Raw genomic sequence first — 12,683 nt, forward strand, 5'->3', positions numbered from 1 at the left:
ATATGAGCTGAACATTTACATTAGGTAGATACACTCCTTGGAGAGATCAATCATGGGAGAATAGAAGGGCTGTGTATGCACAGGGAGACAGCTCTGCAGGGCAGAAAGGAAGGATACAGGGAAGAAGTGGCTATGGGGAGGAAGTAGAAGGAGAGCTGTTGCATTGTGGGAAATTGCAGCCAATGTCATGAAACAAAGTATATGTGAACTGCTGTATGGAAGATGAATTTGTTCTGTAAACTTTCACCCAATCCACAACAAAATAATAATAATAATAATAAAGTCCCTCTCACGACAAAAACTCCTCTAGAGCATTTGGAAATAGGTACCATTTTTCCCTAAGAGTTCTCAGTTCTCAGTGATGCCCTGAATCCTTCTTTAACCCAAGACTAAGGGAAAATTGCCACAGACTGGTAATTATATCATTGTTTATATTACTGTGTATGAAACTTTGTATAGTATTTTCCTGTTGGCATGAAGAAAATACTAGCAATCTAGGTTTACTACTTCACCTCAAATTTCACCTCAAATGAAACCTTATCCAACTGGCCACATGCCTCCTATTTTAGGGAAAAAGTGTAAACAAGACAAGCTGTAAAATTTCAAGCAAGCTAGTGAATTTTTAAATTATCACTTGAAATTCTTTGACTACACTCTTAGATTCTGAGAGGGAGGAAGGGGCAGAAGTGAAAATGCAACTTGATAGCTCTAAAACGGCAATGATACCAGGGTGGAATCGAATAGCTAAGAACTTAAACATCATACTTTAAAGACAAACTGTCATTTTGCTGCTTCATATTGATTATCAATATATCACTTCATCACCCGAAGGAATAAAAGAAATTTATCACATGGTTTACGCAGCATTTTATCTAAATGTCAATGAAGGTTCAGGTTTTCCAGGAAAAACACATCTTCAGTACAGACTTGACCAATCTAAGAACTGACTAAGAAAATCTTACCATGTATCTCTGGGAACTAGAGAGACTGGGTTGATTCCAGCCCCCTTAGGAAACTAGGAGGCCAATGAATTATTCTGAACCATTTATAAAAATGAACTAAAATGCCCATCCCATTTAATCCCCACAGAGAAAACTGAAACAATCACCTCCCCACAGGGGTAAAACGGCATCGATCTGGATGCCTGGGACCAAAGCCAACAGTCTCAGCTGGAACCTAAGGCTCCTTGGACAGAACTTGGGACCTTGCAGCTACTGCAAGTGGACCTCTTTTTCGACTTGCTATGTTTTAGCATGGTGCCTAAGGCACTTGACTGCTAACCAGAAGGCTGGAGGTTCAAACCCACCAGCCACTCCTCGGAAGGAAGGTTGGGCATTCCTACTTCCGTAGTGATACTGCCTCGGAAACCCAAGGAGGGGCCGCTATGAGTCGGGGCCGACTCAATGGCAAATAACAACAACAACATGTTTTTCCAAAGAATACATTGTATTTCTTATAAGACAAATCATATTTCTTCTAAGACAAATTTGGAAAAGTTAAAAGTCAAATAAAAATCAAAAATAAAAATATGAATGTGATTCTGTTGGCCATACAAATTTAATACATGGACATGGCAGAAACTGAACTAAGTGTAAGTTTTCGTATTTTAAGGTTTTCTATTTACTTCAGCAGTCAAAGGAAGCCATACAATTTTTTTTTTAACAAATTCTAACAATAATGTGTAATGTGACAAAATTTTCAGACTTTCTGAAACACACCCACTCTTTACTTATCAACATGGTTAGGTTCCAAAGACCAGATTGTTAAGCAAAGATTGGTATTATGCAAAAGTGGAAGAAGATCACATCAGATCACAAAATGGAAGATGACTACTTCGTTCCATAACTTCCAAACTACATCATTACATAAATGCCAAACCCCTCAGAATCATGGCTCAGCCAAGTTGATACATAACCTTAACATCACAGCCAACATTATTCTCATCTCACACCTTGGCATTCGATGCTGCCAGACATACACTGTTAATGCATAAAATAATCAGACAGCAGATTTTTTACTATTGTTATCAATGCAAAATGTCAGACAACAAGATAGACAGTTGATAAGTGAGGAGCAGGTGTAGAACATTTATGAAAAGATATTGATAGTGGCTAAGCTATGTCCTAAAAGGAATAAAGATTATTTATTTATTCCTATATGATTGGAAGTTATTACAGACCCTTTACCAAATATTTCCTGCTAGATCTTTGTGGCTACTGTCTTAAAACCTGGTTCCCTATAACTTGATTATATCACAACATCAACTGTGTTACAGAAACAATTTTGAATACCTTCTATGAAACTCCTCCTTATTCTTAATTTTCTCAAAAGTTTATCACTTATTTTATTAAAAAAATAGAATAAAAAGAGTAATAAATATTAAGGAAAGAAACTTTTATAGACCCTTATTAAAGATGCACCTAGTTATTTTGGATATTATAGAATTGATTATATAACTCATCATAGAAAGTGGGAGCAGCCAAGGTGCTGAGTTATCTATTTTGATTTTGTGCTGAGTTACCTGTTTTGATTTTTTTAATGTTTGGAAACAACTGAAAAAAGAAAATCTCCTAAACATGATATATGTATACATTGTAAAAATTCCTAACAATGTAAAAATGTTCAAAGGGTAAATTAAACATAAACTGCCACCATGACTGCAAAAACATGAGAAAAAATTAACTTAAACTGTAAAAAGCTCAAATTGATTATAGTAATTACATTTCAATAAGGTACTATCAGTATACAAAAGAGAGACGAAATGCCAGTATACCACAGTCCACATCCTTTCAAAGTCTTTAAAAAGGAGGAAACCAAAATAAACAATAACAACATAGTTCATGGAGCTAAATAAACCATTAGACCAGAAAACAAAGCTACTCTCTCAAATAAACCTCCTGTGCATCTCATCTTTGTCACCCTGAGTTGGAATTGACTCAACAGCAACAGATTTGGTTTTGGGTTTTAACGTCTCAACTTTACCCCTCTTTAAATCTCAATGTCAAAATGCCTTCTCTATAAAAATACAAAGACATTTTCTGTTTTAAATAAAGCTAAATAGTAAAGATCAGCAGAAGGAAATAAATTAATTCTATAATTGTTAATTGCATGTAAGTAGTGTTATTTTTGGGAGCTCAGGTAGCATAGTGGCTAAGGCACTTGACTGCTAACCAGAAGTCTGGCGGTTCAAACCCACCAGCCACTCCTCAGAAGGAAGATGGGGCAATCTACTTCCGTAGTGATACTGCCTGGCAACCCAAGGTGGGGTCGCTATGAGTCAGGTCTGACTCGACGGCACATAACAACAACAACAGTGCTATTTTTTTCCTTGCTTAGACTATGTGTTAACTTTAGCCACAGATCAACTCTTTCACAGAGTGAAGCAAGGAATAAACAACTATCAATAATTCTTAAACACATTCATCACAATAAAAAGATAACTCCATTCATCAAATTTTCCTCACAGCTGAAATGATACATTTCTATTTCTATGAAACTGAAGGTAACGTTACATGGAGTTAAGACTTCTTTCTGTCATATTCTAGAGAAATTTAAACCTCTTTCCCAGAGTTATTCAATTTTAACAAATGAACATATTTTATGACATTACAGATTAATTAGTTACCTGATTATGCTTCCATAATGACAATGTTTAACATCACATAAAGGAACATGATAAAATTTCAATTCCATTTCTCATATTCCAAAAAATAATTCAAATTTGTTTCTTCATTAACTCAATGGTTTGTTTGTGAAAAGCAATTAATCTTATTTTAAATGATATTATATTTCTTCAGTCAGTTTCATTATTAGGTCTCTGTAGTAAGAATTCATTGTTTTTTTACTCTTTTTTTTAGTTGTGGGTTAAACATCTTTCAATACATCACAGTTCACCTTCTTATTATGTCTTGTGTCAAACTCTGTTCAAGCATAGTTTTAAGTAAATTAATTGAGAACAAAAATAAGAGCATCTTCATTTACTTTTGCTCTGATCAGTTATATGTAAAAGATGTACAAGTCAAATCTTCAACAAAGACAGGATTTACTTTCATACCTTTTTTTTAAAACAATAATTGATAGTACTTTTGTAAGAGCCCAAAGGGAAGAAATGAACACAGATTATCTACTAAGCAACCTAAACATCCATTAATTCTCTACTGAACATTTCAGTAAATGAATTTGAGTAAAACCTTCTTAAGGTAAAAAAAAATTCTAGTATTTCCATTATGGTATTATCTTTTTAGACTAGGACAAAACAGTACACCTGAATATGCTGATACTCCTCCAAACACATACATGAATTTACCCCATGCCTCTAGGAAAATATGACCACTAATGTTATTCACTTAAACCTGATTGGGCAAAAAAAAAAAAAAAAAAAGGACCATCATTAACTAAATCAAGATCCACCCTAATGATATTAGAGTAATTCTATTTTCTGGCACTACCAGGAAGTTGAGTGATTGAGGTTAATCAGATACTTAGGCCTCCACTTATATTAACACGTGGATTAGTAATTTTGTAAGTAATTTAAATTAATTCACTGTGAAATTATTCAATTTTTCTTACAGAATGCAGGAAGTGTATCTTGGTATTCAAAGCAGAATCATCATTATAAATCATTTATTTTAAATGTATTATATGTACACCAGTTAAGAAAGCATTCTGGTAAGCAATCTATTGTTTGTCCTAAAAAAGCTTACAGCAAGAGAGCCTTGTTGCATTTTTATGAAAATCAAAATCAAAATTTTCACCTTCATTGAAAATGAGAAAAGCACTGAACGGTCTACTTACAGTGAGTTCACAGAAATCGATGCTATCAAGACTTTTGCTTCTGTGTAGTCTCCCTTTTATTCGTCTTAAAGAAGGTTTTCCTTGGCTGATACTAGAAGTAGCACCATTAGGATTTTCAGAGGATGGCGTTACCCTGCAAGAAAGAGAAAATTTTTTAGAAGACAGGTTTACAGATTACATTTCTTAAGTATGAAGTAAGCACTTACTTGAGGAGAGCTTTGGAAAAGTCAACTCCTTTCTCAGAACGGTGGAACTACATTTTATCATATATCCTTTCTAAGTATTTTTTAGCTGCTTGCTAGTTTAGAAATATTTTTTGAGTTTCCTGGGCAGCTCTGAGGCATCTGCTTCTCCCATCTGCAGCAGTGACTTCCTGAGTATTTACTTAGCCCAGGGTCCTGCACACCCAGTACAAGACAGTGATTGTTATGTATACTCACACATGCTGTTCAGTATATTTTTATTTAGCATAGAATTTATAAAAATTTAAATATGACAGCCAACACTTAATTCAGCATGATTACTGAAGCAAGAAACAAGGTAAGAAGAAATAGCAAATAATCTAAGCCATCTATGGAGCACAATGGGATCTATGTTCATGTGTATAAACACATATGCTTAAGACTCTACATGGTCTTTCATTTCTGTATCACTACTGGTGATAGCCTTAGAAGAAACTAGCTGGGGGAAAAAGGGGTACTCAGGGAACCTGTGAGGAACCTGCTCAGTGGATCACTGACTCAGAGGTAATAAAGATTATAAAGTAATGAGAATGATTTGTAACCGTGGTTTCTGAAAAGTAGTTTTCTTATTTTCTGATCTTATCTCCCATTTAAAATACATTCCATGTTCATCTCATGACCTACTTAATTTTTCATACTTAAAAATGTTATTGCTCACAAAGAATAAAATAAGTCTCTCACTATGTAAAACAGGCACACAGGATAGACTATCAGCAAAATAAAATTTATTTATATAATAAGGCAGATATTTTCTCTGTATATCCATATAGTTAGAATATAGTTAAAAAGAGTATAGAAAGATAAAAACATGGAAAGTAAAGGCCACTTTCTCTCTCCCCTCACCCTAAATTCCCTTTTTCCTAAGGACAACCACTACTACCAGTTCTTTGTATAATCTCCCAAAGTCTCATGTCCATGTATTATGTTTATCTGCTTTTAAATTTTTTTACTAAGGTGACCAAATTGTTCATATTCTCCAGTACAAAATTTTTCACACTTAATAATATATCTTGAAGCTTGTTCCATAACAACTCATACGTATCTATTTCATCCTTTAACTAGCTTTCTACTTATTTCTTTCAGAACGTTAAAGCTTTGACCAGATCTTTGTGAAGCTAAGAGGGCAACTGTTGCCCTCTTTGGAAAAGGGTAAAGAAAAGGAATAAATACTGATCCAGATAATAACATAGAATGATAATGCCACTGTAAATACAAGTAGTCTTATAGGTACAAGGGAATTTAAGATGTTGCTTCTTGTTTCATTATTGTTTCTGAGCATTAACATCTGTTCCAGTGCCAAATTAAGGCATGTGAGGGTCCTAAACATCAATAATCTGTGGTTCCCCTCTCTCCGCTTACTCACACATTTGAATGGCACATGTGAGTTGTGTGTGTGTGTGTCTTAGTGATCCATGATCTAACTTCTTTTTAAATACAACTGTAATATTAGCAATTATGTCCTGTCCATTTGGCATGTATGGGTCTTTGCTTTGGACAGCTGGTGTCCCTATTTTGTTGATGCCCTAAGCATGTACTTACCTTTTTATTGAGTAATCCATTCCTGGTGTGTTTAGTTTTCAAATGAATATTCACAGGCAACCATAAGGACACCACAGGATCAGGCAACATTTCATTCTGTTGTACCTATAGTAATAATGTTATCTATCTCTCTACCTACCTACCTACCTGATGGAGAGAAAATTTCTGCCCTCTCTCCACTCCCTTCATAACTTCTCTCCTGGAGCCACATTCTACTTGGGGACATGGCTGATGTGCTTGAAAGGCAGAAAGCCAGGGCCCATACTCTTTCTTTCTACTTCCTGCTCCCATGGGATAAGCACTTTCAGATAGGCCTGGGCCCTGGAAGCAGGCCCACCATTCGCTCCATCTGTTTCCCTCCTTACCACCTAACACTGTCATGTCAGGGCTGTCCAGCTCAGCAGACCCAATCATTTTACCTTCTAAGGGGAATAGGTGGGCATCTGCTCTTAGGCTGCTAGGCCAAAACTGTCCTAGAGCATAACTTCCTAGAGGCTCTCATTCAAGTGACATATAGCATAGCATGAGCCCACATGTTATCAATAACCCAGTACACTGTTTACCACTTCATTATTGTCATTATTATTCCTTGTGTGTATATTCCCCTGGTTGAGGACATCAAGGGAAAAGATAAACACCAAGTCAATCCTACCAATCATGCCACTTCCACAATTACAAACCTCTGATTGGCTCCAGGTTGATTGCAGTCCAAACATCGTCTGCTATTCCAAACATTATCTGCTATCCTCTGACCAGCACAGAAAAGCCCTTTAAATCTGACAGCAATCTAAAACTTCACTAAAATACACACATATCACTGCAACTCTGAACTCCCCAGCACCTTTCCATACAATTCCCTCTGCCTTGAGAGCTTTAATACTCCACATCCTTATAAACCCTGACTGCCTCCCCTCAAGTATCAGGTATCCCTTCATTTTGTTTTTAACTCAGTAGCTTTGGTTCACAACCATATTTTTCATACAATTTTATTGTTGTTGAGAATATACACAGCAAAACATACATCAACAGTTTCTACATGTACCATTTAGTGACACAGATTATATTCTTTGAGATATGTAACCATTCTAACCCTCCTTTTCTAAGTTGTTTCTCCCCCATTAACTTAAATTCACCAATCCTTATGATTCCTTCTAACTTCTCGAGTTGCTGCTGTCAATTTGACTCCATATAGATAGTTCCCAAAAGAGCGGCAGACCATATTTACTAGTTAAGCTAAACTGTTTGGTTTTTAGAAGACTTTAGGGGATATTTTTGGTTTAAAGTTTAAGGATTATCTCAGGGCAACAGTTTCAGGAGTTCATCCAACCTTTATGACTCCAGGAAGTCTGGAGTTTGTGAGAATTTGAAATTCTGTTCTGCGTTTTCCCCATTTTGATCAGAATTCTTTGGATTCTTCAATCAAAATACTCAGTAATGGTAGCCAGGTACCATCCAGTTCTGCTCTCATGGCAAAGGAAGCAGATATTCACAGAGACAATTAGCCACATGCTCCATGTCCTCCTCTTATTCCTGACTTTCTTTCTTCCTCCGTTACTCCAGGTGAATGGAGACCATTTGTTGTCCCTTGGATGGCCACTTGCAAGCTTGTAAGATCCAAGGCACTATGCATCAAACTAGGAAGCAGAATAGAGGCACTAAACAAGTTATTAAACCAATTAATTGGGAAGTCCCATGAAAACATGACCTTAAACCTCCAAACCAAAACAAAACAAAATCCCATGAGCCCATGAGGTTTTTGTTTGTACATAAGCAGCCTCTGCAGGTATTCTTTCCTTCTTTTTTTTTGGGGGGGGGGTGATTGCTGTAAATCTGTCTTAGGCTAGGTCCTCTATGAATCAAAACCAGTGACGCTTATATATGTGTAATGTACAGAAAGATTTAACTCAAGGAAATGGTTCACATGGCTGACAAGTCCCAAGTCTGTGGGTCAGACATCAGACTGGAGGCTTCTCCTGATTTATGTAGCTAATGGGGCTGACAAACCCAAGATTATCAGGTCAGACAGCAAGCTGCAAGTTCACAGGCTAAAGAGGCTGACAAATCCAAAACTGGCAGATTACACAACAGGCTGCTAGCTCAAACTCCAAGAATCAGAGGTCAAATGATGAGAGCTGGATGCAGGATACCCAGAGCAAGCAAAAAGATAGATAGTTTTTTCAGAATGTCCACATATATCTGATGCAGACCATACCCCCAAAGAAACTTGCTTTTAACTGACTGGCAGTTTATAACAAATCTCATTATGGAGATGATTATATCATACCAGATCTCATCATGGAGGATGACTACATTGTAACTATCAAACCAGAGATTCACAGCCCAGCCAAGGTAACACACAACCTTAACCATCACGGTATCTATCAGACACCTTTTGCCAATTCTTTTAGCAAAAGAATTTTTTTTGAATAGCTAGCTTTTCACAGGTATACAAAAATTATAATAATCAGCTGTGCAACACAATATTTCCATCATTGTTAACCTCCACTGTCTCACTTCCTCCCTCCCCTTAGTGTTAGTGGTAATCATTAACAAACTTTGTTCTCTATACATTTGCCTTTTTTAAAAAAATCTATTTATATAAGTGCAGTCATACAATATTTGTCCTTTGGTGACTGACTTACTTCACTCAGCTTTATGTCTTCAAGCTCCATACATATTATAGCAGGTATCAAGGCTTCATTTTCCTTAGTGGAGTAGGAGTAGTATTCCACTGCATGTACCTGCCACATTTTGATTATCCACTCATCTGCTGATGGGCATTTAGGTTGTTGCCACCCTTTAGCTATTGTGAAAAGTGCTACAACAAATACTGGTGCACAAGTCTCTGAGTGAGTCTCTGCTTTCAAACTTTTGGGTACATACCTAGGAGTAGAATTGCTGAGTCATATGGTAGTTCTATTTTTAGTTTTTTTTAGGAACCTCCCTCGTTTTCCACTATGGCTGGACCATTTTGCATTCCCACCAGCAATGGGTAAGGGTTCTAATTTCTCCATATCCACATCAACATAGATTATTTTTTGTTTTTGTGTTATTTTGTATTGCTTAATCTTAGCCATCCTGGCAGGAGTAAAATGGTATCTCATTTTATCATTGGGATGTTTGTTTTTTTGTTGTCAATATTTGAACACATATTTTGGTTATTAGATTCTTGTCATGCCATGTTCTGCCGACCTTGGGCTTTTCAATGGACTTGAATTAATGGCCTGTCTTGTGGTTCGGTAGCATCGGGACTGTGTCTTTTTACTTGTCAACCTTGGGCTTGTCAGCCTCAGCAGCCAGCAGCTGCTTGAGTGAAGAAAAGCCTCTAGCTTCAGTGGGCCTGGAGCAGGAGGCAGAGCTAAAGCCAAGGTTGAGCGGCTTTGACCCAGCCCCTAGACCGTGACATTCTGAACTTGAACTTAAAGCCTCCAAACTGTAAGAGAATAAACTCCTGTTTCTTTAAGCCATCCCATTTGTGATATTTTCCTGTCAGAGCAGCACTAGGTAACCAAAACAATGGCCAAAGTAGGTGAGACAAAATTTGGCCATTCTTACTTCCAAGGAGCATTCCAGCTGCACTTCTTCCAGGACAGATTCGTTAGTTTTTTTTAGCAGTCCATGGTACTCTCAGTATTCTTCACCAAAACCACAACTCAAAAGTATCAACCCTTCTTCAGTCTTCCTTATTCATTGTCCAACTCTCACATGCATAAGAGGTGATTCAAAATACCATGGCTTGGGTTAGGAGCACTTAGTCTTCAATTACTGTATTAGATAATTTAGGTAATTTATTGTTGAAAACTAGAACTGACAGTGCTGCCCTAGAATTTTCTTCCAATAATTTTATGATTTTAGTTTACATATTTGGGTCCTTAATCCATTTTTAATATTTTTGTGTACTATGTGAGGCATGGGTCCTGTTTCATTTTTCTGCATATGTAAATCCAATTTTCCCAAAGCCTTTTATTTAAGACATTGTTCTTTCCCCATCAAATGTACTTAGCACCCCTGTCAAAAAATCATTTCACCACAGATGTGTGGGTTTGCTTCCAGATTCTATCCATTCCATTGGTCTGTGTGTCTATTGTTATTGTAGTGCCAGGCTCTTTTGATTACTGTAGCTGTGTAAACCAGAAAAACAAACTTATTGCCATTGAGTCAATTCCAATTTATAATGACCCTATAGGACAGAGTAGGACTGCCTGATAGATTTTCCAAGGCTGTAAATAATTATGGAATCAGATTATCTCATCCTTCTCCCATGGAGCAGCTGATGGATTTGTACTGACCTTTTGGTTAGTAGTCAAATGCTTTAACCACTACACCATCTGAGCTAGTGTGTTTTAAAATCAGGAATTGTGAATCCTCCTACTTTGTTATTATCTTTCCACATTGCTTTAGCTATTTAATGGAGCCTCTTGCCATTTCAAACTGAGAACTGGTTTTTCTATTTCTGTAAAGAAGGCTGTTGTAATTTTAATTGGTATCGCACTGAATCTACAGATTGGTTTAAGGCGTATTGACATTTTAACAATATTACATATTCCAATCCATGAACATGGAACATCTTTTCATTTATTTAAGTTTCTTTACTCTTTTTCAGTAGTGTTTCATAGTTTTCATTGTATAAATCCTTCATGTCCTTGATTTATTTCCAGGTATTTTATTCTCTTAAATGCTATTATAAATGGTATTATTTCCCTAATTTCCCTTTCATATTTCTCATTGTTTGTGTACAGAAACCCAACTGATTTTTGTTTGTTGATCTTATACCCTGCAACTTTGCTAAATTCCTCTGTTAGCTCTACAAGTTTTCTTCTGATCTTAAGCATTTCTGAACATGGACCACTTAAGACAGGCAACTCCCAAGCTCATCTACCTTATCCATTTTCAATTCCTACTGAAAAATAAAGGACCCATGGTGGCACAATGCTTAAGTGTTCAGCTGCTAACCAAAAGATCATGGGAGAAAGATGTGGCGGTCTGCTCCCTTAAAGATTACAGCCCCTTCCAGCCAAACAATAGACAGGCATATGGGGTAAACATTTACATCAGGAAGATACACTTCTTGGAGTGATCAATTGTGGGAGAACAGAAGAGCAGTGTTTGCAAAGGGGGACAGCTCAAGGAATGGGAGTGCATGGGAGGGAAGGACACAGGGAAGAGGTATCTACAGGGAGGAAGTGGGAAGAGAGCTGTTACACTGTGGGGAATTGCAGTCAATGTCATGAAACAAAATGTGTGTGAACTGCTGTATGGAAAATGAATTTGCGGGGAGTTCCGGTAAGATGGCAGACTAGGCAGAAAGACTACACAGACCCTCTTCAACAAAGAAAAGGGAAACCAATTAACACAGACACAGAATATAATCCTGGACCCCTGAGCCTTGAAGGGAAGGATACAGAAGTGGACAAAACCCACTAGCCGAAGAATTTGTATGAAAATAACAAAAAAGGAGATAAATGGAGCTGCAGTCTGGCAGCAATCCTGAGCGATCCTGATGGCATGACAGCTTGGAGATTCCTCAGTGGTGACAGGACCTAAGAATTAACCTAAAAATCAGCCCTGCTAGCCAGGGACTGCACGGAGGACTGCTCTGGTGGCTGGGGAATAAACGGAGAAAGTGAAGAGAAAGGCAGGCTGAGCTGTGGACTTTTGCCGGTCTGGAGGGTGCCACCATTTTGAATGTTACAAGCAGCTTGACCATTTTGGATATTTAAAGAGATAGTGCTCTCCGAGATTCCAAGGGCTTAAGAAGAGGTTGTGCTTTCCAGAAACCCCAAGGACACTCCGGACCTGCAAGACTGAAAAGGTGCCTTTAATTTTTTGATCATTATTCAATTGTAATTTCTATCTAAATGAGTGGGAGACAGCAACAGTCCCCATAAGACACAACTACACCCACACCTCCTGCAACTTCACTTACTGAGTGAGAACCACTACCTCATTCTCCACCAATGTGCCAATGATAAAAAACCACCAAGAAGAGCCTGAATTACCCTTGGCTTCTCTTCACAAACAGTTAACAGAGATCTAAATACAACAATGCCACGATGCCTCGGAGACAACAGATCATCACAGTCCACACAAAGAAGCAGGATAAAGTGG

General features: G+C 37.3%; 1 protein-coding gene across 1 annotated transcript in view; it reads right to left on the bottom strand.

Moving 5' to 3' along the window:
• The window catches only part of TJP1 (tight junction protein 1), a 520,689-nt gene that overhangs the window by 499,893 nt on the left and 8,113 nt on the right, over positions 1–12,683 (bottom strand). Inside the window, exon 2 of the mRNA XM_042783575.1 lies at positions 4,795–4,927. Within this exon, the coding sequence (XP_042639509.1) occupies positions 4,795–4,927 (133 nt within the window). The remainder of the gene's footprint in view (positions 1–4,794; positions 4,928–12,683) is intronic.

This window comes from Orycteropus afer, unplaced genomic scaffold, assembly GCF_000298275.1.
Source record: "Orycteropus afer afer isolate SDZICR_OR568_19922 unplaced genomic scaffold, OryAfe1.0 scaffold00019, whole genome shotgun sequence".
NCBI lineage: Eukaryota > Metazoa > Chordata > Mammalia > Tubulidentata > Orycteropodidae > Orycteropus > Orycteropus afer.